Source organism: Episyrphus balteatus, chromosome 4, assembly GCF_945859705.1.
Source record: "Episyrphus balteatus chromosome 4, idEpiBalt1.1, whole genome shotgun sequence".
In the NCBI taxonomy this organism is placed as follows: domain Eukaryota; kingdom Metazoa; phylum Arthropoda; class Insecta; order Diptera; family Syrphidae; genus Episyrphus; species Episyrphus balteatus.
Genome location: NC_079137.1, coordinates 29,953,567 through 29,977,794, shown reverse-complemented (window position 1 = coordinate 29,977,794; position 24,228 = coordinate 29,953,567). Strand labels below are relative to the sequence as shown.

General features: G+C 30.4%; 1 protein-coding gene across 1 annotated transcript in view; it reads right to left on the bottom strand.

The window, feature by feature from the left end:
* The window catches only part of LOC129920121 (protein NDNF), a 72,965-nt gene extending 53,185 nt beyond the window's left edge, over positions 1–19,780 (bottom strand). The window contains exon 1 of the mRNA XM_056001333.1: positions 19,572–19,780. Within this exon, the coding sequence (XP_055857308.1) occupies positions 19,572–19,780 (209 nt within the window). The remainder of the gene's footprint in view (positions 1–19,571) is intronic.
* Positions 19,781–24,228: the final 4,448 nt, after the last annotated feature.

Genomic DNA, 24,228 nt, shown 5'->3' with positions numbered 1-24,228 from the left:
AAAACCAATCCTCAAAACTTGGTACACTTTTACATTCCAGTACTTTTTGTGCCAGCATAATTTCAACATAGGAGAACTTGGCTCTTTTTTAACAGTAATGTTTTTGTTGTGATTTCACCACTTTTTGCAAGCTATTGGTGTAGAACTTAAAATCTCAATAATTGATGAAAGTTCAGAGAAAATGGGCGAATACCACGCCCCTTGTCTAAAATTCTCAAATTTAAAATTTTTTCTTTTGTATAAACTACCAGGTGTACCATTCTACCAAATTTCAAGATTCTACGATAGTTAGGAGTGCTCTATAATATTTGATGAAAATTCAGCAGAAATTTGCAGTTGCCACGCCCCCTATCTAAAATTCTCAAATTTTTTTTTTTTTTTTTTTTTTCTTGGTATAACCTACAAGTTCTACCATCCTAAAATTTTTTCTTTTGTATAAACTACCAGGTGAACCATTCTACCAAATTTCAAGATTCTACGATAGTTAGGAGTGCTCTATAATATTTGATGAAAATTCAGCAGAAATTTGCGGTTGCCACGCCCCCTATCTAAAATTCTCAATTTTTTCTTTTTTTTTTTTTTTGGTTTTACCTACAAGTTCTACCATCTTACCAAGTTTCAAGATTCTACGATAATCAGAAGTGCTCTAAAATATTTGATGAAAATTCAGTGAAAATGGGCGGTTACCACGCCCCCTGAATTGAAAATCTTATATTTTTGCATTTTTACTTTGTATACACCACAAGACCCATCAACGTGCCAAATTTCTACTTTCTACGATAGCGGGGAGTTCTATATAATTTGGATGATCTGTCAGAGAGTCAGTGAATAAGTGAGTCAGTTACGGTTTTTGCGATGTAGTGCCAAAGTTTCTAGAGAACTCGGCTGGGCACTACCGGGCCCCTTGATTTTTTTCTTAATGGCTATCGATGATTTGTTCGGTTCCAGCTTAAAGATATACCATATTCTCAAGACATTTGAAACTTTCTCTACCGGCTGTTGAAGAATACTTATTTAAAAAGATGGCTTTCAGACTATCGAATTTCTGCAAAGGCAACGCTCAGTACCAATATACACCGTTCATCACGAACTTAGCTGCATCTTTCACCAGGTATTGTTTTGAGCTCTGAATCAATTCTGAACAAAAAAAAATTCATTAAAAAAAGCAAAAATGCTAACAAATTTATCAACCGGTTGAATTTCAAAATTCAGAAAAGCTTTTGATTTTGAGTTAAAATTCTTTCTATACTAGTAAAAAATATGGACCATCAAACACAAACATATAATCTTATATATGAATTGAATATAATATGAATTTGTTGTGATGGGGAAGAGATTTGATTCAAATTGCCATAGTATTGATGAGTAAATTAAAATGAAAAAAAAAATTCTAAGAAATTGGTTAAGCATTATTGGAAGCAATCAGTTGTTTATTGGGTTAGCTTAATCTATCAATCCTTATACAATCTTTAAATTACTTTGTTTTTTTTTTTAATTTATTTAATGAGTGGTGGTTTTAATAATTAAATTTGAGATGAATGACTCAAAGGCATATTTTACAAAACAATTTTATGCCCTACGGATCTATAGGTCAAACTAAAAACTATCATCTGGACACCAATAATTACTCATCAGTTGTTATGATATAATATAAGTAAGAGAAAATGAGTATCAGATTAAATAAACAAAAGCAAAATAATCTGAAAACATTATAAGTGCCCTGTTCATAAATAAGATTTTTGTTGATGCGATAAATAACATCTGCCAAAATAGAGTCATTTATTTTATTTATCTTTCAATTTTTTTTAATACGTAGGTACATTAAGATTCATTCAGTAGAAAAAAAAAACAAAAAAAACAAACAATTCAAAAGTAAAAACTACTTTGTTATTAATCAATCAGTTTTGAAAACGTACCGATTTATAGTTTGGATATGTATGAAATTTTGCAATAAATGTTAAGAATTATAACGATGAAATTTTGTACGTTTCAGGATTCTTTCAGTTTCAGTAGCCATGTATGGGTGTTACAAATTAAAAATAGTTTCTCACAAATATTCTTAAACAATAAAAAACTTCCAATGCACTTATTTTCAATACATACGCGAATCTACTAATAAGTTATTCGTAGTTTAGTGCAATGTGACATTTTTAATCATATCTAACATTTCAAAATTGACACTTGACTTCCAGCAATGCTTGCCTAGATAATTCCAAACAAAAATGTCGTGCATAAAAGCAGAAAATAAATCATAGCTTTTAAAAATAAGGTCCTCATCACCTGAAGTTGACGATAAAATAAATCGTCTATTGTTTTATTAAAATCCTTTGAAAATAACTTAAAATTATAAAATGAATTTGTACTCAAAAAAAGTAGCCAGAAGCAATTTTGAAACAAAAAACAATCGTTAGATACGCTTTTTAATGTTTTTATTATAAGGACATTTAAAACACTAAATGATTTTCAAAGTAGGTACTTATGAACTTATATCTTAAATCTTAATTTCAATAAAATTCAATGCCTCGTTATCGAAAAGTTTATTAAAAAAAAAAAAACAAAATCACAAAAAATTATTTTTTTAGAAAAATTTATTCATAACTCAAGAACCGCTGGGCTCATAATCTGATCTTCCATTTTTTTCAAGAATAACACTAATGAACGAATAGTTTTTTTTTAATTTAAATCAAGCAAAAAAAAATAATTTCCAACATAAAATAATGGAAATATTAGGGACTAGATAATATATTAGGGTGGAGTGAAACTGCACTTTTTTTACTTGCGATATAGGTACTATAGGGCAAGTTTAGGATTCGTAAAAAAAATCGAACTCGAGATAACAATTTTACCAGACATTACGATGGTGGAGAATGCCAAAAAAGTGGGTCCGTCAATTCTGTCTGTCTGTCTGTCCGTCTGTCTGTCTGTCTGTCTGTGTGTACCTCGAGCTACCGCCTAAACTAATAGGGCGATTTTCTTCAAACTTGGTAGTTAACAGTTTTGGGTGATTCCCTAGAGGACAAATTGAAATTTTTTTTTTAGGACCAAAACTAACGGTACCTGTCATATAACGGAAATAGAAAAGTTAATTTTTTTCAAAAACGGCTCTAACGATTTTGATTAAAATTTTTGTGTGTAGTGTAACACATAAAAGCTTTCTTTAAAAAAAAAAAAAATATTTTTTGTACAGTTATTAACGGTACCTGCCATAGAACGGTTTTTTTGATTTACGAATTCCTAGTAAACGACATAACAGATTTCGACCAAAATTTTTATACAGAAACGTTTTAATAATCAATATTTGAAAAAATTTAGAAATTTTCAAAAACCACGTTTTTGGATTTTTAAAAAATATTTCAAAATTTTTTTTTGAAAAATCAATTTTTTGAAAACGGGTTGGTGAAAAATTTTGAAATTCCGTTTTTGTGTGTAAATTAATTTCTTCTTCAAAATGGCATACCAACATTTTTTTTGAAAAATGTTAGAAAATTTTTATATATAAAAAATTATTTAAAAAAAAAAACGGCTCTAACGATTTTCGAAAATTTTTTTCTAAAAATTCCTTTTTATACAAGAAATAAAATGGCATACTTAGTTTTTTGTAAAAGTTCATTTAAAACGGTATTTAATTATTTATAAAAACTGATATTATTTTTTTTTTTGCACCACTTATGAAATTCCGTAAAAATATCAAGTTTTAAATTTTCCCTTATTTTGCCCAATGAAAATCTTTAAAATTAGAGAAACTTTTACCATAAGAGCAAGTACGTGCGACCCCAGTCGTGCAATTTATTTCTTCTTGTACATACCAGGGACGGGTGCCATTAGTCATCAAAAAAGAGCATAACAAATCTCAGCCCGATCAAACAATATCTTGAGGGTTCACAACGCCCTTGAAAATTTAGAGGGTGTAGGTTCGGTCGAGACAAGAAAAAAATCGTATGGGAGGGGAGTCTATTCCCCTTCGTTTAGCGGGGAGGGGCAGTTTAAAAAAATTTTACTTAATTTGAAAAAAAAACTATGTTAAAAATCAACGGTTACACTTACAATAACGTACTATAGCTTTTTGTAAAGCCAAAAACACAAATTTTTAATATGTCCATTTTCTGGCACAGTTTTTGTAAAATTAATTTTTAAAACCAAAATTTTGAAAAAAAAAAAAATGTCAAACTAATTTTTTTCAAAATTTTATGTAATTAAGTAGGTACTACTTAAGTTTTTAAAATTCGATGTTGTTTTTGAACAAAAACAGAAAACAGCATCTAAAAACATCTTGTCATTTTCGAGAAATTAACAAAAAACCAAAACTATTTTTGTCTAAGAAATTTCTTTATTTTTTTGTTTTTACGTGGAAGGATCATGGATTTGGATATATCATTAGTGTAAAATTTTTAAATTTACTTGAGCATTTCACAGATTGCATAGGACAGACACCAAATTTAATTTTACTTTAATAAAACTTTCCAATAAAATTACCTAAATTGGAAGGATTTTTTTGTTCTAAGATCATCACATGTAAAAATTAGACTGAAAAACATAATTTTGACGAATATTAAGAAATGTTAAACAGAAATCAATTTGTTTCAAGAAATTTGTTTTTTTTTTTTTCTTATTATTTTTTGCTGTTTTACTTAGGGGTCACTGTGGTGTATGTGTAACCTTTTTTTCTAAACTTGTTCTATTTTATAGTAAATTAATGAAATTTAATAACTACCCAAATTTAAACACGACGTAACTGAAAACCAACTAAAGTTTTGACCCATAATAACGCCCACAAAATTTAATCCCCAATCATCTATTGTTCACTTTTCTTAACCAATATTTCTATTGCCACCATAGACAACTAAACAGATAGATAGAGGTAGGTTCATAGGTATATTATCTGTCCACATAATTTATAAATAATCGATTCAACTCCTTTGAATGGGTATATACATTATATATATATACCTCCAGAGAAAGGTCATGCCAAATAGGTACACATCCAATATCTAATTTTTCCCCCAACGAACGCTTATTCAAAACTGGATATCGAATGCCTGACAAAACTCCTTCAAAGTACGTGACAAGACTCCCAAGATACTGCTTAAAAACAAAGTCCTTCCCAATATCATAAATATGTACATATTCTACCTACCTATATAAAATGTGTCTTCTTCCTTGCTTTGTGTCACCCATCATCATCATCATCGTAAACAAACTTTACCCTTCTCGTCACATCATGGTGCACCCTTGAACATCGAAAATAACAAAAAAAAAAAAAAAGCAAAAAGCAAAATTGTATTTTATTCATTTTCCATGAATTTTGTATGCGTGAAGGTACATCTTTTATTTTTATTCCTTTTCCACCGTCAGACACCTTCACTCCAATTCCAGCAAGCACATCACTTTCACTTTAACCCTGAAAATGATTCCCTGAAACACCATATAGCTACTGACACAACGACGACGATGTCGGCGACGACACAAAGTTAACAATAAAAAAAATAAAACGCCTGCAAAATAACATCGGGCAACAAATGTCAAAATCACACGTGTCGCCCCCCATTACCCCCAAGAGATCACAGGTAAATGACACACTGACATTGTGCATGTTCCGCCATATCACCCACGACACCACCAGGGAAGACAGGCACAAGCTAGGGGGTAAGGCATCGAATTCGAATACGAATTCGCATTCGCATCCTCTGGATGCTCTGTTACACAACTTAGGATATTTTTATTTTTTTTTTCTGCCCCGCTGCCGCTCCTTGTGAATCAGTCGGGGTACTTAGCAGTTTGATTGCCATTCCGTGATGCAGATGGTGAATGGTGATGCTGCTGTTGTTTTGTCCTCCTCGTGCTTCTGATTCCTGCTGATGATGATGATGATGATGAGGATACCCATGCCATGCCCATGCCCACCCAGTGCTCTAAAGTAAAACTCTCGTTCATTCGCGCGTATGGCACACCATTCGTAGCCACACACAGCACACATAATGACCCAATTTCCCAAAATAATCATAAATCCCATCCATGTTTTTGGACCTTTTTATTTTGTATATAAGTATAGATGCTTGTATGTTTGTATACAGTACAGTGTACATTATACAAATCTCTGTAGAATAAATGTTCTCTCTTCTTTTGAATGCGTGATGCCGCCATGCCCCTTGCCACACAGTGGCGCTGATGATGCTTCTGGTATTACAGCGCCATAAACGCGCAAAATGAATATGCCGGCAACGGGCATCACCATGTACCTATCCTCGCACATTAAATCACTAAATCACGTGTGCCAGCTAAAAAAAAAAATTTTGCCCAACATTTTCGACAGCAATTTCCGAAAACCAATTTGCAATTTCAGACCAAATGCAAAAAAGAAAAAAAAATAATAATAATAAAATAAAATCGAAAGATAAAAAAAAAATCAGTACAAATCAAGAGATAAAAAATAAAACGAAAGAAGACCAAAGCGGATAGAAAAGAGAAAAACAATTCCAATTTTGTTGAAAATGATTGGGGCATGAGGGATGAGTACATCAGTACATGACCATTAGTCCCATCAAGCATCCCCCTTTTTTTTGCCATCATTCTTTGTCCAACAGAAACTACAACAAATAACAACAACAACAATAATAGCTCACATATTGGGAGAATACTCTGAAGAACTAAACAAATCGAATCTTTCATTGAGGTCATGTCTCATGTGTGTGCCAGTGTGGACGTGTAGTTTGAACATATTGGACTCGAAACACCACAATCAAGACAAAACCCATTTAAGAAAAGCACCAACAACAAAACTATAGATATATTTGGGAAGGAGAAAACAGGGTCATCTTTCCAGAAACATGATGTAGAGATAGAGATAAGGTGTTTTGCTCGTATGAATGTTGGAAACGTATACCATCTTTCAAAATCACCGAACAAATCCAGAAAAACGAAGAAAATCACCAGATCATAAAAGCCATACGTCGACAAATGTGGTCTCTGTGAATAGATGGTAAGGATTGAAATAGAATACATCCAATTGAAAAGGGATGGAATTGTGCAAGGATTCTAGATTTGTAAATTGCTATGTACTTGTAGGGCGCAGGAACTGATCAAAAGCTTAGGACATTGGGCCAAATTCATAGTCGTGTTTTTAATAGAACCGATTATAACTGGATTCAGTTATCACTTTTCACGCTGTCTCCAAATCCTTTGTTTATTCCTTTTTACTTTTCTAAAAAGTTGTTTGCTTCATAAGAGACTAATAACGACGAACATAGCAACTACGGTCAAAATAAAAATCTGAAAAATTAGAGAATTCTGCTTTCATTATTTTGAAATAGTTTTTCCAATTAGGAACTTGATTCTAGAAAACCCCTTAATAACGACCGCCCTTATATATTATTTACGTTCAACCAGCAGCGGCACTATTCCCAAATAAAACACTCTTTTAAAGAGACTTTTAGCCCATAAAATATATATTCAGAAATTTTATAATTAGTATCGACACAAAATATTACCTTTTATAATGATGATACCCGACAATTTTCAGAAAGAAAAAAGTCTTAAATTTATTTTTTATTTTAATTCAAAACTATTTTCGGTACCTTTTTTTCATTTGGATAATAGACCGAGAGCCCAGAGCAGATTTTGGGAGTTTTTGGATAACCGAAAATGGGTCATATGTATGTGTAGGTAATAGCGTCCTGATGAAGAATTCGAAAGTCTGGCAGGTTTATTTCACGGCATTCTATGGTTTATGGGGAGTTGAAAAATGCATTTTTTCCGATTTTTGTGTCGAGTTTATAACCACTTTAATTCATATAGAGCCGATAGAGGGCGATACCTTGATTGCAAAAAGTTCGGTCCCAGACGTTTTATTCGCGGCATTACCCTTGCCAGACGTTCTTGAAGATTCGCGAAATGGCGATTTTCTAACAAAAGTCAGAATATTATTTTTTGCAAGATATATAACCGTCTGGTGGTACCTCTTAAAAAATCACCACTACCCCTTGATAGAAAATAAATTAGTGCCAGACGTTTTAAACACGGCATTACCCCGCCAGACGTACTTAAAGAGTTCCGAAATAGCGACTTTTGTATGAAAAGTGATATTATTTTTTCTATTACAGGTGATATAATTGTTTGGTTATTTTCTCCCAAACTGTGTGAAGTAAAATCCTTTTGCCGATTAAATTTTCTCAGCAAATCATACATTTTACTTCGAAAAAACACAAAGCGCCTTTAAATTAGTACACATTTAGAATTTTTTATTTAATATTTTTCAATAATTTGGAATGAGAAATTGATATGAAAAAATGATAATAAAATATCAAAAAAAATTACCAAAATGTGACATTTAAATATCATCCTGATAGTAAAAATGTTGTTTTGACATTTTAAATATCATAAAACACATTTTATAGAGCATTTTTGGCTGATATTTAAAAAATGTTAATTTGATATTTAAAAAATGTTAAATTGATATTGGTTTTTTTTTTCGGTGTAGAAAATCGCCATTTCGCGAATCTTCAAGAACGTCTGGCGGGGGTAATGCCGTGGTTAAAACGTCTGGCACTAATTTATTTTCTATCAGGGGGTAGTGGTGATTTTTTAAAAGGTACCACCAGACGGTTATATATCTTGCAAAAAATAATATTCTGACTTTTGTTAGAAAATCGCCATTTCGCGAATCTTCAAGAACGTCTGGCGGGGGTAATGCCGTGGTTAAAACGTCTGGCACTAATTTATTTTCTATCAGGGGGTAGTGGTGATTTTTTAAAAGGTACCACCAGACGGTTATATATCTTGCAAAAAATAATATTCTGACTTTTGTTAGAAAATCGCCATTTCGCGAATCTTCAAGAACGTCTGGCAAGGGTAATGCCGCGAATAAAACGTCTGGGACCGAATTTTTTGCAATCAAGGTATCGCCCTCTATCGGCTCTATATGAATTAAAGTGGTTATATACTCGACACAAAAATCGGAAAAAATGCATTTTTCAACTCCCCATAAACCATAGAATGCCGTGAAATAAACCTGCCAGACTTTCGAATTCTTCATCAGGACGCTATTACCTACACATACATATGACCCATTTTCGGTTATCCAAAAACTCCCAAAATCTGCTCTGGGCTCTTAGACTATAAGGAAGATTTTCATGAACAAAATTAAGGAAAAATTATAGTTTAATATTTTCAAGAAATTTCAATGCTATTTTTTTTTTTAATTAAATCTGTTTAAAATAAATACAAAAAAAACCGTTATAAATGATTCTGACCTTAATAAAAAAAAAATGAAAATCGAAGGTTTATGAAAATTTTCTAAATCTAAAATATTAAAAAAAAAGTTGGTAGGTATGCCATTTTAAAGGAAGTTCATTCAAAACCTTCGATATAAATTGATTACACAAGCAGCTGCCCTGCAAGTATGAAATCTATGCACAAACCTCTTCTATTTTCATTTAATTCAATTATATGAACAAAATTGAAACATTTTTTAAATATCCAATTTAATAATATACATAATTTATCGGTTCTGTATAAATTTTTTTATTGAAATTGAACGAAAAATTAAAAAAAAAAAGGCTATGTGACAGGTACTGTTGTTTTGATCGAAAAAAAAAAACATTTCTTCACTGGAATCAGCCAAAATTTTTAACACAAAGTTTGAAGAAAATCGCTATAAAAAATAACGGTCCAAAAATTATTTTTTATTACAAAAATTTAATCTTATTTATAGTACCTATTGAACTTTCCATTTTGGGTCAAAAAAAATTCACGCCTATGAAATCACCAGAAATTGGTATTTTCCAAGTTTGGAGAAAATGGCTAAAGTAAGTAAGTAAGTTTAAGCTCAAGCTCAGAAATATACAGATATTTACAGAATTTTAAAATACAGAATTTTGGAGAACGGCCATTCAAAGTAACGGAAAAGACATATTGACCTTGTGGCTTGTTTACAGTTTATCTTGTTGCAGAAGCAATTTTTTTTTTTTGTTGAAACTTGGTGGGTCAAGGGTTCATGATAAAGTTGATGTTTTAGAAGTTTCACGAAAAACTAAAACGTAGTCAAAAAATTCACAGATAAAGCAGTAACGGAGAAGGCGCGTACTGTCTTTGTCTGTTTATAATTTAGTTATTTTGAAACTTCTAGAACTTCAACTTTATCATGAGACCTTAAGACCCACCAAGTTTCAAGAAAAAATATTGCTTCTTCAACGAGATAAAGTCCTTTTGGTAAATAGTTTTCGAAAAATTGCGAAACAATAACTTTATGAATTTTTTTAAACTGATTTTTTTTTTCTAAATTTAACATTAAGTATTATTTTGCTTTTAATATACAACCAGTTTATTAATTTTTAATCAGATCTATAAATGTCTTTTGCTTTTTGATTAACAAAGTAACGAGGTAGTGAATAACCATGTTTCCCCCATTTTATTTACCGACTTCCAAAAAGGAGGAGGTATTCAATTCGTCTGTATATTTTTTTTTTTTTTTTTTTTATGTTTGTTAGCGCATAACGTTGGACTGAGTGAACCAATTTTGATAATTCTTTTTGTATTGGAAAGCTGTTGGCTGCAGTGTGGTCCCATTTCAATTTCGTTCACTATTAGCTATAGGAACTATTTTAAAAACCAAAAAACCCAGTTTTTATCCATTGAAGTCGGTTTTGTTTTTTTGCTAAAAATGATTATTAGTTTTAAGTATAATAAGTTTTAAGAAAAAAAGGTATTTTTGTAACTGCACATTTACAGTTGCATTTTAAATTTATTATACTGGACTTTCGTATTTTTGCAAACCAAAATGTGAGTCTTACTTTCCTATTAATCAAACACTATCATTAAATACACAAATTGGATCCTAGTTAAAATCCTTAATCCACCCCTGTTATATAAATTCAGTACGACATATTACCTCTTTAAAAGTGAAGACACCGTCCGCATAAGTAAAATTAACGGCAAGAAAATTCTCAAAGTACAGTAAGTCTATTTTTTTCGTTCGATCTTATTTGCCACACTTTGCCACCCCATCACTGGCATTATAAATTGTTATCCTTCAACTGGATTCGGTACATCGATAGCACACGTCCAGGATACTTGAAGAGATGAAAATACCGGAAAATTTCGTGCCAAGATTTTTCATAATGAGAAAAGTATCTTTTTTCCAATTTTCTTGATCCTTCTCATTTTTTTTCACAACTCCCCAAAGGTTATTTTTCCTGTCGAAAACGATGGCGTAGAAGTGGTGGAAAAGTTTAAACTTTCCACAGAGGTCTTAGATCTATCTATGTTTGTAGGTTTTTTTTTAACTTTGCCTGTCATTTGCAAAAATTTATTAAGAGCCAAAACCGAACAACAAACAAAACCACACAATAGATGACGAAGAAAATGCAGGAGAGTCAGATTATACAAACCAAAAAATAAAAATAAAAAAAAAGGTAAAAACTACGGACGGAACTTTCACATCAGAGGCCGCAAAGGCATCAGGCATTATAAATCCTGACGCCTCGGGTAAATACTTTGGGGTGTTGGTGGGATTTATTGAAAGGTATTGCGATTGAGTCTTCTTTTAGTTTTTAACCCTCCTCAGTACCTTGACGGTGGGTCAGGTCGTCGTCATCGGTCCGTTCGTCCGTGTGGAATTAAGATCGGAACACATTGTGGGTATAGTCTGGCCAGCTAGCATATAGTTGGGCAGAAAAGTTGGTATCGGGCACGAGTTGTGTTGTCGAAATGACAAATTGGTCGACAGGCAGAGCAGGGCCAATTGGAAAACTTTTCGTTTTCGTACTTTTTTTCCTTTTTGTTTTTGTGTTCGTTGTCGTAGTGGGTCTTTTCGGAAGTTTACATCTTGCGTTTTTGCCTTGGTCAAAATTGAAAGGGGGGGTTGGTTTTCGGGCCAAATTGATGGCATCAAATTTGTTATGAAAGAAGCCTAAGTGACGAATCCAATTTGTGGAAGTCGAACAATAGAAAATAAGAGAAAATAAACGCAGACGTGGATGTTGGAGAAACACAAGGAAAGTGCCCTGAAAAGAAAATGGTTAGTGGTGTTTTTTTTTCCGTTTGCAAACTAGAACAGTGTAAAAAAGTTTTGTAATATATTTCTGAGTCATGTCACAACCGCAAGGTGGATTTGAAAGGATATACATCGTTTTAGATGGGAACAAAGAAAAAGCAAGTTAAAGTCGATGGATGGTCATAAAGAAGCCACTTAAGAGGGATCTTACTTCGACTTCAAATTGTTGACGTCAAAGAGTATTTCATTAGGGAGACAATGAAATTGATTAATACCTTCATTTTCCTATTTATTTGTAAAAAGAGGAGTGGTCTTCGCAAAATCATATCAAAGTTTTTGTACGCATCCATTGAAGAAATTAATGGGGTAAATTTTCTCTGTTAAAAGTTGCTTGTTTTTAAAAATGTTGGAAGCTCTAAAAAACCAAGCATTTGTCAAAAAAGGATTTGTATTAAGAATTAACCTTTCTTTGAGACAGCATTCCAATTTTTTGAATCTGCATGGAATGAACTAAAATATCACGAAATAACTCTCAAAGTAAAATTAAAATGGGAACCGCTTATGAAAAAGAAGTGCTAAGAATATAATTAAATTACGCCTTCAACATAGCATCTAAAACAAATTATAAGCTTACAGGCAAGTAGGTAGGGAAAATTGGACTAAACTGGCACCCCAAGGTAAAATGGTAGTGCTCCGTGGCAAGATGGACTATGGCGCCACACAGTGGGCCCATATGGCCTTAGGAGTCTCAAAAATCTGTAACTTTGTTGTCTTTTGTGATAATTGCTTCAAATTTGGAACATAATGCCTTTGATATATAACAAATCATTCAACTTACTTTTTTTTTAAATTAAAATTATTTTTAAGCTTTTAAAAATTAGTCAAAATTCAAAAAGTACGATTTTCGCTTGATTTGGGTATTTAAAAATATCTGTAACTTTTTTGTCTCCTGAAATAATTAAACCAAATTTGGAACATATAATCTTTAATGTATCAGAAATCATTGAGCGTAGCTTTTTTTAAATGCAAATTATTTTTGAGCTTTGAAAAGCTAGGCAAAGTTCAAAAAGTACAATTTTGGCTCGAATATGGCGTTCCAAAAATCTGTCATTTCTTCGCGTCTGAAAATAATTAACTCAAATTAGGAATATATTACCTGAAATGTTTAATAAATTATTATTTGACACACTGTTTTTTTAGCTAATATTTTTATTTAAGTATTAAACGTTTATTCAAAGCTAAAAAACTACGATTTTGACTAAGCTAGAACGTCTCAAAAATCTGTAACTTTTGTATCTTAAAAGATTATTTCCTCAAATTTTGCAAAAAAAGATAAAACTGGTTTCTTAATTTTATAAAGGCCTTCCCTTCGTATCTTAAAATTACTTAATTAATTGTATGAGTATAAAATAAAGAAAAAATACTTTCAATGTACTTTGTTTGTGTTACGTTACGAAAATTTATAAGAAAAATTATAAGAATTGATTATACTCATTTTAAATAAAATTTCGTTTGTAAGGCAAAGTGAAATAGTAGAAAAATTACGCTTTTGAGAAAAGAGCAAAAAAAAAGAAATCACAAAAAAAAAATGGTTGTCAATTTTCACGAAAATCCTTCTTAATTAAATACTTTAAACGGCTCTTTTGAAAATCTTCGAGTAAAATCAAAATCAGTAAATAAAATCTCGATCAAACTTTTTCCATAGTTGAAATTTTTTTCAACAATTACAATATTAAATTCTAACATTTTTCTGCTACCTTAGACTTTTTCTAATAGTACAATAACTAAATTGTTCAAAATACAAATATCTTCAATTTCGGGTGCATATATGTACTAAGTCTAAGAACCCATTGCAAATTTTGGGAGTTGAGGTATAGCGTATAACCAAGATGTGAGAATGCAGTTTTATAGCCTTATGCGTTCTAATAACGAATTCAAAAGTCTGGCAGCTTTAAATCGCGGCTTTATATGGTTTCCGAGAGGTTAAATATCGCAAGTTTTCCAATTAATGTGAGTAGGCTAAAATAACACAAAATCACATTCTGAATATAAGGACTGATGCTCTGTCATTTCCCCAAGGCCTGAAGACATCAATCTTGACAGTGCGATCAATAGAACTCAAGATATGTATTGAAACAGGTCAGGATGCACCAAAATACGTTTTTTTGTACTCTGTCTTTCGACAGATATATCGTTCTCTATCAAAGAAAAGCAGATAAAAGCAGCCAATTCTTTTTGTATCTTTTAGTACATAAACCAAAGAACAAATTTGTGAAAAAAAGTAGACAGCGGAAGACAGCGGAAACATTTAAAACTCAATTCGAAATTAAAAAACTGCAAATAAAAGCTTATTGTGTGAAAAAAATAATATTAATTAAAAATATATTTTTAAAAATTTTTATTTTCAGCAATATAAATAGCAGTTAAAATAAGTTTTCCAACGACACACAACACTTATATAATTGATTCAAAAATAGTTTTGAAAACGTATAGTGAAGATTTGGTTTATTTTGTTACTCAAACAAAGTATTTTCAAGTGGAGACTTCAGATTCAATTTTGTAATAGAGGAACTCATTTTAAAAATCAATTTTTAATGAAAACATATAGATTGACTTTCCCTTGATTCATTTCCGTAAAGAAATTACCAAAAATTAAAATTTCATAAAAACCATTTTTGAGACGCAAATGGTCCTTTGGGCCCATTGTGCGCCAGATGTCATGAGTTCGATTCTGAGCCTCCACCACCAAAAACCAAAAAGTTTTTTTTTCAGGGGTACATGTCGTGCCACAATATATTTATTTAGGTACAATGGCCCCCTTGCTAGAAATCGTAGAATCGAACAGAATTAGAAGGTTTTAATAGTCTAAGAGATGGTTGCAAGTTTTCGGACTGACTCGGGAAATGGAATTTTTTTTCATGAAATTGTTGGATAGGGGTGGGATAAGCAAATGCCAAATTGGCAGAAAGCAGACTGGATGGAATAAGCGTGGGTGGGGGCTCAAACTTGCACTTTTTTTTGGAAAAAAAACTTTCTCGGAAATGGGTGCAAAGTGGTGGAGGTGGTTGAAGAAGGTGTTAAAGTGACAATTCCAAAATGGCAGAAAGCTAAGTGGATGGAAAAGGGGTGGCAGAAGGGCGCAAAGTGGTAAATTTTTTTTTGAAATTTACTGACTCGGAAATGGCTGCCATTTTGCAAGTGTGTTTCTGATGGTATGTAATTTCTAAATTCAAAATGGCAGAAAGCAGACTGGATGGGTTCTATTTTTTTTTCAATTTTTTACTTCGGAGAGTGACAAAAAAAACTTTTATTTTAAAAAAATATTTAAAAACAACGGCAACACCTTAAATCTTATATTATAACTTTTTTTAAAGCCAAAACCCTATTATATAATAATCTTTTTAAATAATGTTGTTTTTGTGAAAAGTTTTTGAAACAAAAATTTTTAAACTCAAAATTTTAACTTTTTTTAATTTTTTTTTTTGTAACTTTATTTTTTTTTTAATTTTACACGATCAAGCTTTGCTTTTTGTATTTTTATTTAATTGTCTAGCTAATTCTCAATGAAGTGTTGAAAACGAGATGCTAAAATGTCGTATAGTTTTTAAAATAATTAATTTTTAAACTCAAAATTTTTAACTTTTTAAACATTTTTTTTTCTCATTTTAATTTTATTTTTAAATTAAAGATATCAAGCACTGATTTTGGTAATTAAAATCAATTTCGTAATCAATTTTAAATCAATTACTGAAAAGCAGATGCTAAAATGTCGTAAAGTTTTTGAAATAATCAATTTTTTAATTCAAATTTTTTTTATTTTTTTTGTAATTTTTTTTCTATTTTAATTTTATTTTTAATTTTACGATACCAAGTATCGCTTTTGGTAATTAAAATCAATTTTGTAATCAATTTTAAATCAATTACTGAAAACCAGATGCTAAAATGTCTACTGCAGATAGCTTTGCCAAAAAGATCTATAACTTTTATATCGACCATTTTTTCACATAACCTCAAAATTTATGTAAAAAATTCAAATAACCGAGTTTTTGGTTTTTATTTTTATCTTTTTCAAAAAAAAAAAAATTTCTTACCTTATTATGTCACAAATACACTGTAACTTATTTGATTTCAAATATTATTTTTTCATCCTATTTTGACTTAATATCAAAAAAAGCACCCTTCCGTTAGCCTAGCTTTTTCTTTAATTTTGCTCGGTGATAGAGCTGTTTTCGACGCTTTTTTCATACATTTTAATTTTTCCTGGGGTGTTAAAGCTTCTATTGTTCCTCCTTTGAAGTTTTTTTTTCGTAGGAGGCACTGTTTTTTAAATAATTTCTCTCAAAATAGTCACTTCATCCTATTTTTTTTGGCAATGGGTCTAATGGAAAGACCTTTGGAATCCAACGCGTCATTTATCCCTTATTCATTCGCGCTCAAAAATTTTTTTAACAGATTTTGAATGAAAATCACTAAAAATTAACTTCTTGATGTTTAATCTTCCAAATTTAATCAAATCAGTGCAATAGATCTCGCCAAACTAACTAATTTAAGGTGTGCGTCTAATCATGTGAACCGAAAAAGCAGCCCTTTTTCTTACATCAAGGACAAGAAGGACTAAAAAGTACCGTTAACTTCCACTCACCCACTATTTCTTTTTGTTTTTCTGTTAAGAACTAAAAAACCATTCTAATAAATACAATTTTTTTGGTTATTCTTGCACACACACAAAAAAAAATGAAATTTATGTAAACGAAAATTGGTGCGTCTAACCATGTGAACCGCACTGTATCTTTAATTTAAAAATAAAATTAAAATGAGAAAAAAAATGTTTAAAAAGTTAAAAATTTTGAGTTTAAAAATTAATTATTTTAAAAACTATACGACATTTTAGCATCTCGTTTTCAACACTTCATTGAGAATTAGCTAGACAATTAAATAAAAATACAAAAAGCAAAGCTTGATCGTGTAAAATTAAAAAAAAAATAAAGTTACAAAAAAAAAAATTAAAAAAAAGTTAAAATTTTGAGTTTAAAAATTTTTGTTTCAAAAACTTTTCACAAAAACAACATTATTTAAAAAGATTATTATATAATAGGGTTTTGGCTTTAAAAAAAGTTATAATATAAGATTTAAGGTGTTGCCGTTGTTTTTAAATATTTTTTTAAAATAAAAGTTTTTTTTTGGCACTCTCCGAAGTAAAAAATTGAAAAAAAAATAGAACCCATCCAGTCTGCTTTCTGCCATTTTGAATTTAGAAACTACATACCATCAGGAACACACTTGCAAAATGGCAGCCATTTCCGAGTCAGTAAATTTCAAAAAAAAATTTACCACTTTGCGCCCTTCTGCCACCCCTTTTCCATCCACTTAGCTTTCTGCCATTTTGGAATTGTCACTTTAACACCTTCTTCAACCACCTCCACCACTTTGCACCCATTTCCGAGAAAGTTTTTTTTCCAAAAAAAAATGCAATTTTGAGCCCCCACACACGCTTATTCCATCCAGTCTGCTTTCTGCCAATTTGGCATTTGCTTATCCCACCCCTATCCAACAATTTCATGAAAAAAAATTCCATTTCCCGAGTCAGTCCGAAAACTTGCAACCATCTCTCCGTCTATAAGAATGCGATTAGTTAGTTTATCTGTCAAAACCGACATATAACAAATTTTAGCAACTTCAAGCCATTATTTGAAATTTGACACCTCAAAAAGTAGGTACACTCGTTAAAATTTTGTGAAAATTTATTTACAAAAAAACTGTATGAAAAACATTGTATTTTGGAGAAAGCAGTTAATGTATGTTTGTATGAAGTATATCTTATTAATTTATTGAAATAACTTAAAAACCCACAACGGTCGAAATGGCCTACTTTGCAATCGGGTAAAATGGCATACTTACTTTCGCATGTCATTTTATACTTACTTTCACATTTTCTTGCTGCTTAATATTAACAATCTACAGAGAGGCAGTTCCGGACTGAGAAAAGCCCTAGATTCCGTCCAAAATCTGGAAAAAAGCATCCAAAACTTTCGAAGTCCCGAAACTACACTAAGAAGACGACTAACCAACATGAACAGGGTTTTGAAAGACTCGGAGAAAGATCTGGGGGGATCTAGCACCACTTTGCCCCTTTTTGCTTTTAAAATCACTTATTTTTGGACAGTGTGCCATTTAACCGGGGTAAATTTGATCAGTGAAATTTGGAGACATTTTGAAAATTAAAAAATTAAATACTTTTTGCAATTTTTTTTTAACTTCCAAAGCAAAAAAATGTGAGAGTAACTGATTAAACTTTGAGAAGTGTATAGCATTTAAATTTGAATGTTACTTTTTTCGATATTTTCCTTAGGGAGCCATTTTAATTTTAGGCCACCTTCCCCTACTTGGACCGGTTTTGTTCTGGTTAACTTCAGTTTGAGATGATGTTCATCTAAATGTTTTCTTTAGCAATTGGTGATAAGATTAACATAAAAAAGTTACATCTTATTCGTTGTTATTGTTGGCAAAATATATGCTGTCCATTATTCTAATTTAATTTGCCAGAAAGGGTTCGATTCGGCCAGTCATGGTCTCCTCCCTTACTCTTGTATATTCGGTAAAAAAAAAAAAAAAAAAAAAAAGCACGTATACGCCACAGTGTACGTGGACAACGTGCAAATAATGTCCTAATTAAAATTTAATAAATACTTGCACTAAATAATTGAAAATTTAATAATAATTTTATAATGTTAGTAGAAAAATAAAATCCTTTCTAATAGGAATCAAACATTGATATTTTAATATTAAATGTGAAGATCCGAGGAAGCCTATACCCCCTCAAAAAGGCAATTTACTTGTCGTCAGTTTGAGGACAATCCGGTAAACCTCACAAATGGACAACTAGTGTTAGGAAGTAACGTTGGACGTTAGAGAGACCATAACAGCAACCAATAAAGGAAGAATAACCTGTAAAATATTATAAATATTATCCAAGGAAATACTGTTTTAATCATATTATCCTCAAAATGTATTTTCTAAAAAAAATTTAAAGTAAAGGTTAAAGGTAAGGAAAAACAGTTTTGTTTCTACAAGTTATAAAAAAAAGGAATTACATAAACTAAATAGAAATTGTTGAAAATTATTTGCACTGGGCTTTCTTATGTTACTAAAATATTATTTATACAAAGTTACTAAATCTCAAAGACCAGAAAACTAAAAATTCGATGTTAAAAAGTCCCATTTTATTAACAAATTTATATATAAAAAAAAGTAAAAGAACATAAAAAAAATTATCTACACCTTTTTTATTTTTTTTTATATAGGTATCGATACCTAAAACGAAATATGCATTTTTGTCAAGGCTGGCAGTTATTAATAATTAAAGATTAACAAATTTTCAATTCTAAACAAATAAAAAAAAAAACAAGACAAAAATAAATCAACCTTGCCCTGTTAAAAAATCGATTACAATTTGTCTATACGTGAAGGTATGATTTGTTTTTTTACATTTCTATAAAACCTACAAATAAACATAACATACCTAACCTATCTACCTGTAAAAAGATATTCCATTTAGTTAAACAAAAACATAACCCTCTTTACTCACCTCTTTTTTTGCATGGTGTCAAAAGCAATATTGACGGGGACGTCAATTTCCAAATCCTCAACATCATCGATTGAATTCAAAATGGATGTGTATTTCCGGCCCGAACATCGGCCATTCGAATCAGAAACTACATTTGATGTTGCACTCGAAATTATCACACTCACAAGCCAAATCCAGATGGACGCGTACATCCTCTGGATAGTGACCATGTTTTGTTGTTTTTTCTTTATTTTTTTTTATTATTTTTTTACTATTATTTTATTTTTCGATGTCACAATAAATTCGTATGTTAAAATTTCCAATTTTAAATATAACTTCACTTATATGTGTATGTCAATCCAATCCCAACTGACGACGACGATGGTCAAAAAATCAATTTCGATTCACTAGAACTTCGTGTGAAATCTGCGGAATATAAAAGAGAAAACAATTTTTGTCATTTCCAATATCCGTCGCTTTTGTCGTCGATACCGCCCGCCCGTTATCGATCATATTTTTGTTTCGCACCATTATTGATTGTGTGTGTGGGGATATGCAGTTAAGTTGATGCTTTCTTTAAATTGCTACTAATTGATTGAAAGCAATCGGTCTGCTCGGATTGGTTCTCAGAAATTGTCAAAATTTCAATTGGCTGCAAATTTTCTCCACAAATGCATTCAAATAGACCGCCCAGTTGCAGTTGTTTCTATATAAATGAGGTATTAGGTTCGTTTTTGGATATTTGGTTAAGAGGAGTTCCAAGAAAATTGCAAATTATCAAAAATTAATACTATTTAATCGGACTTATAAGGACAGTGAACTTTGTGTGTGCAACAATTTGGGTGGTTAATTGATTTGACAACTTCCAAAGATGTGATGAAGATGTTTGATATGGTTTTGAGGGTAATTAATGATTGACAGGGTTTCTCGGATAAATTTAAAACAAAAGAAATTGAAATCAAATAGAAATTCGTCTTAAATAATCAAAACCTGAAGAAAAAAAAATTCAAAACCCAGTTTTATTCAACTGAAATGTAATCTTAGTTTTATACAACCAACATGCACCGATTAGGTTTCTACATGACAATTTTCTTTGAATATCGAGTGCACGAGTTTTTCCCAGATGTTTCGTTGTGCAAAATTGCAATATGATGAAATACAGATTTAGTAGCAAAAAAACATGGATTCAGTGTCGGATTTGGTGAAGAAAGTACCGAATATTTATTGTCAAGTAAAATAGTTCTAAAATTTAAGGTTTTGAGAAAGGTCTATTCCGAAAACTATATTTTCTTCTTCTAAATCAATTTGTTTAATTTCTTCCCATTAAATAAATTATGTCCATAACTTAACACTCAAGCTTATACCCTTCATTTATAAACAAACTATTACAACACTATGTTCGGGCCCCAATGAGTAACAGTGGTTAGGGCATTAAGTGCTTTAAATTTGGCACTGTCGTTAGTCCCGCATAGCCATATAGCCCTCCTTTGTGAAGTGAATCATATATAATGTCAGACAAATTGTGTTACGATTAATAATAATGTCTACACCTACAACATTCTCGTCCACACATGAACAGATCAAGATCAAGGTTGAGAGGTGTCAAATGCTTAAATGAAGATTTAAGCGAAAATCTGAGAGTTTCTATTTATAAAAATAAACGCCACGTGAGTTTAAGATACAATTTGAAATGGTTTATTTGGTTTTTGAGAATAATTTTTTACTGCAGATTACGGAGGAAATATTTTTTTTTTTTTTTTTGTAAAAAAAACTTATGACTATGCATAATTTTTTAAGTTCTCTCATTGGCGACATTATGGAAATTTTTAAACTTGAATTTAAAGTACATATTACAAAAAAAAAACAAAAACATCCATTGCTTTGATTGAAATGGAATTATCATTTGGACTACAGGAAATGGATATTGATAGGGGCTTATTGAAAATAGCCTTATCCACTTCACCATTCTTTTAAGAAGAGTAATGCACAAATTTACATTTTAAGGATGTTATTTGTTTTTTTTTTTTTTAATTTTTCTATCGTATTACTGCGATTCCATTTTATTTAATACACAATAACAGCCACTTAAAGTCAAATTCTAGTTCCTTAAACCCACTTGTTCTTCATTTGTAAGTCGTAAAGAGCAATTTTTTAGGTACTTGCGATATAGGTACTGGGCAAGTTTAGGATTTGTTTAAAATACCAAACTAAGGATAGCTATAAGGTCTCAGAGTTCTGTCTTTGTGTCAGTCTGTCTTTATCTCGAGCTACAGAAGCGATTTGTCTCAAACTTGGTTGTTACATCTGTAGCAAAAAGGTATAACAACATAAGTCACTCCTTGCAACATTCAGGCTGCGGTTTTCTAACTTTGAAATGATGCTGTTAAAAAAACTATATCTGTTTAGCTAAAAATGTTGGTGCTCAAAAATAGTAAAATAGAATCATGATATATGATTTGGAAGATTCCCAACAGGGAAAATATTTTTTATTTTTAAAAATAGCGGTACTTGCCATATTACCAAAGTGGCAAAACTTATTTTTCTCAAAAATGGCTTTAACGATTTGGATAAAAAAAAAACCTGTAGGACTTACCTAAACTAAATAAGGTCCATTTTTTTTAAATATAAAAATATTTTTTGACCATTATTATCGGTAGATTAATAGGTAAATACCTATCATAGAGTTACAGTTTTTAAAAAAAATTTAATACATTTAAACAAAAAATTTTACACAAAAGTACCAAAAATGTTTACAATTTTCAAATTTCTAAGTGTTAAATTTTTAAAAAAATAGGTATTTGAATTTTTTCGTTTTTGAAAAACTAGAGAAATTGTTTTCATGTGAACTCTTTAGAAATTTGTTTGAAATATTTATTAAAAAAAATCTTTAGGTATTTAAAAAAAACGGTTCCTAAAAGTTAAAAAAAAAAACGCAATTTCCTTAACATTCTAAGTATATTTGACCTTAAGAGTTATTACGTCTAACACAGTCGTGCAATTTAGTTGTTTTATTAGTAAAAATACAAAAATTAAATCCAGTACTGGTTTAAACGGATGTTACTCTCAGAGTTGGTATTATGTTTAAAATTTTAACATTTAAATTTGGTTAATGTTAAGTAATTAAGTTAATTAAATAATCATTTTTATCAAAAAAAAAAAAAACAAAACCGACTTCCATGAATCAAAACTGGGTTTAATGGTTTTCTGAATGGGACCACACTGCAGACACCTGCTTTCTAATACAAAAACAATTATCAAAATTGGTTCACTTAGTCCAAAGTTATGAGGTAACAAACATAAAAAAAAATATAGACGAATATTAAATACCTCCTCCTTTTTGAAAGTCGGTACAAAAATCTCCTTTCAAAAAAAAAAAAAACAACTTAAAATGAAATTAAGCTCGTAAAAAATTATTCAACTTGATATAATTTATTATGTTTTTTTTTTTTTTAAATAAAAAAATAAATAATATAATTTACATTTTTAGGTACATAGGCATATATTCAAAAATGGAAAAAAATCAAAATTTAATTCAAAATCCTTTTGAAGTACGTTCCTTATTTATCAAATTGGTCAAATTTAAAAATATGTATAATTCAAATTGTTTAGCTTGATACAAATTTGTATTAAAAATTCAAATATGTAGTCTAACTATTTATTAACTAACTATTTTTATGATGATCAAAACAAAATACAAACAACATTGTTTTAATCAAAATTATAGGAACCATTCCTGAGGATTGTTATTAAAAAAATTTCAAAACAGTATACTTTAGATTTATTTAAGGGAAGTTCTGCGCAAAGGAAGATAAAATAAATGCGCGAAATGAGTGTTAAAAAAAATGTAATTAGGGTAAGCGGGGGTACATTTGACACCGGGGCACATTTGACTTTGCGTTTTTCGGTATGATCGTGCAATTAATTAACAATAGTTTGGATGAAGAAAGAAGCTTAGTTTGATTTAAAGAAGTTTTGCGAAATTTCGCAGTCTTTCATTAACTTTTCGCGGAGTACCACGTGTTTTCGTGTTTTCTGTATTTCTGATCTAATTTTTGACCACCGGTATGTAAGCGATTTCTGAACGTAATAAAAAAGTTTTTTAAATGGTGAATCAATATTTTGATAGCACTATGCTTAAAGTTAAGTAAATTAAAGACAGCTTTGTAAAAAAATAGTATTAGTTATTGAAAAAAAAGAAAAACAGTTATGAGGCTCCTCCGGGGCACTTTTGACTTTTGCAATTTGGGCATAGTTTTACGTTGATTTTGTTGAATTATATATTTAATAAATTATTTAAAAATAAATCGACATCGATTAATTTTGATTAAGATTTAAATAGAGAAATTTTTTGAAATATTTTATGGTTTTTTGTTTTTTCTTCTTCTTTTTAGAAAATAAATTTTTTAATTTATTTTTTTTCGTTATAATGTTCAGTAGATTGTTTCAAACCAAAAATTTATTTTTTTTCTAATTAAACAATAGACGAGCAAGATCCGCTGATAGTTTTAAAAATATAATACACAGGATGTGGGGTTTAATCCACCATTGTCAAATGTACCCCTTTTAAAGTCAAATCTGCCCCGGTCCCGGGGCACTTTTGACAAAATGACTTTTTTTAGAAAACATTATTTTTTTAAATGTTGTAATGTTGTAAAACAAAAAAATTTACTGTTAGTAT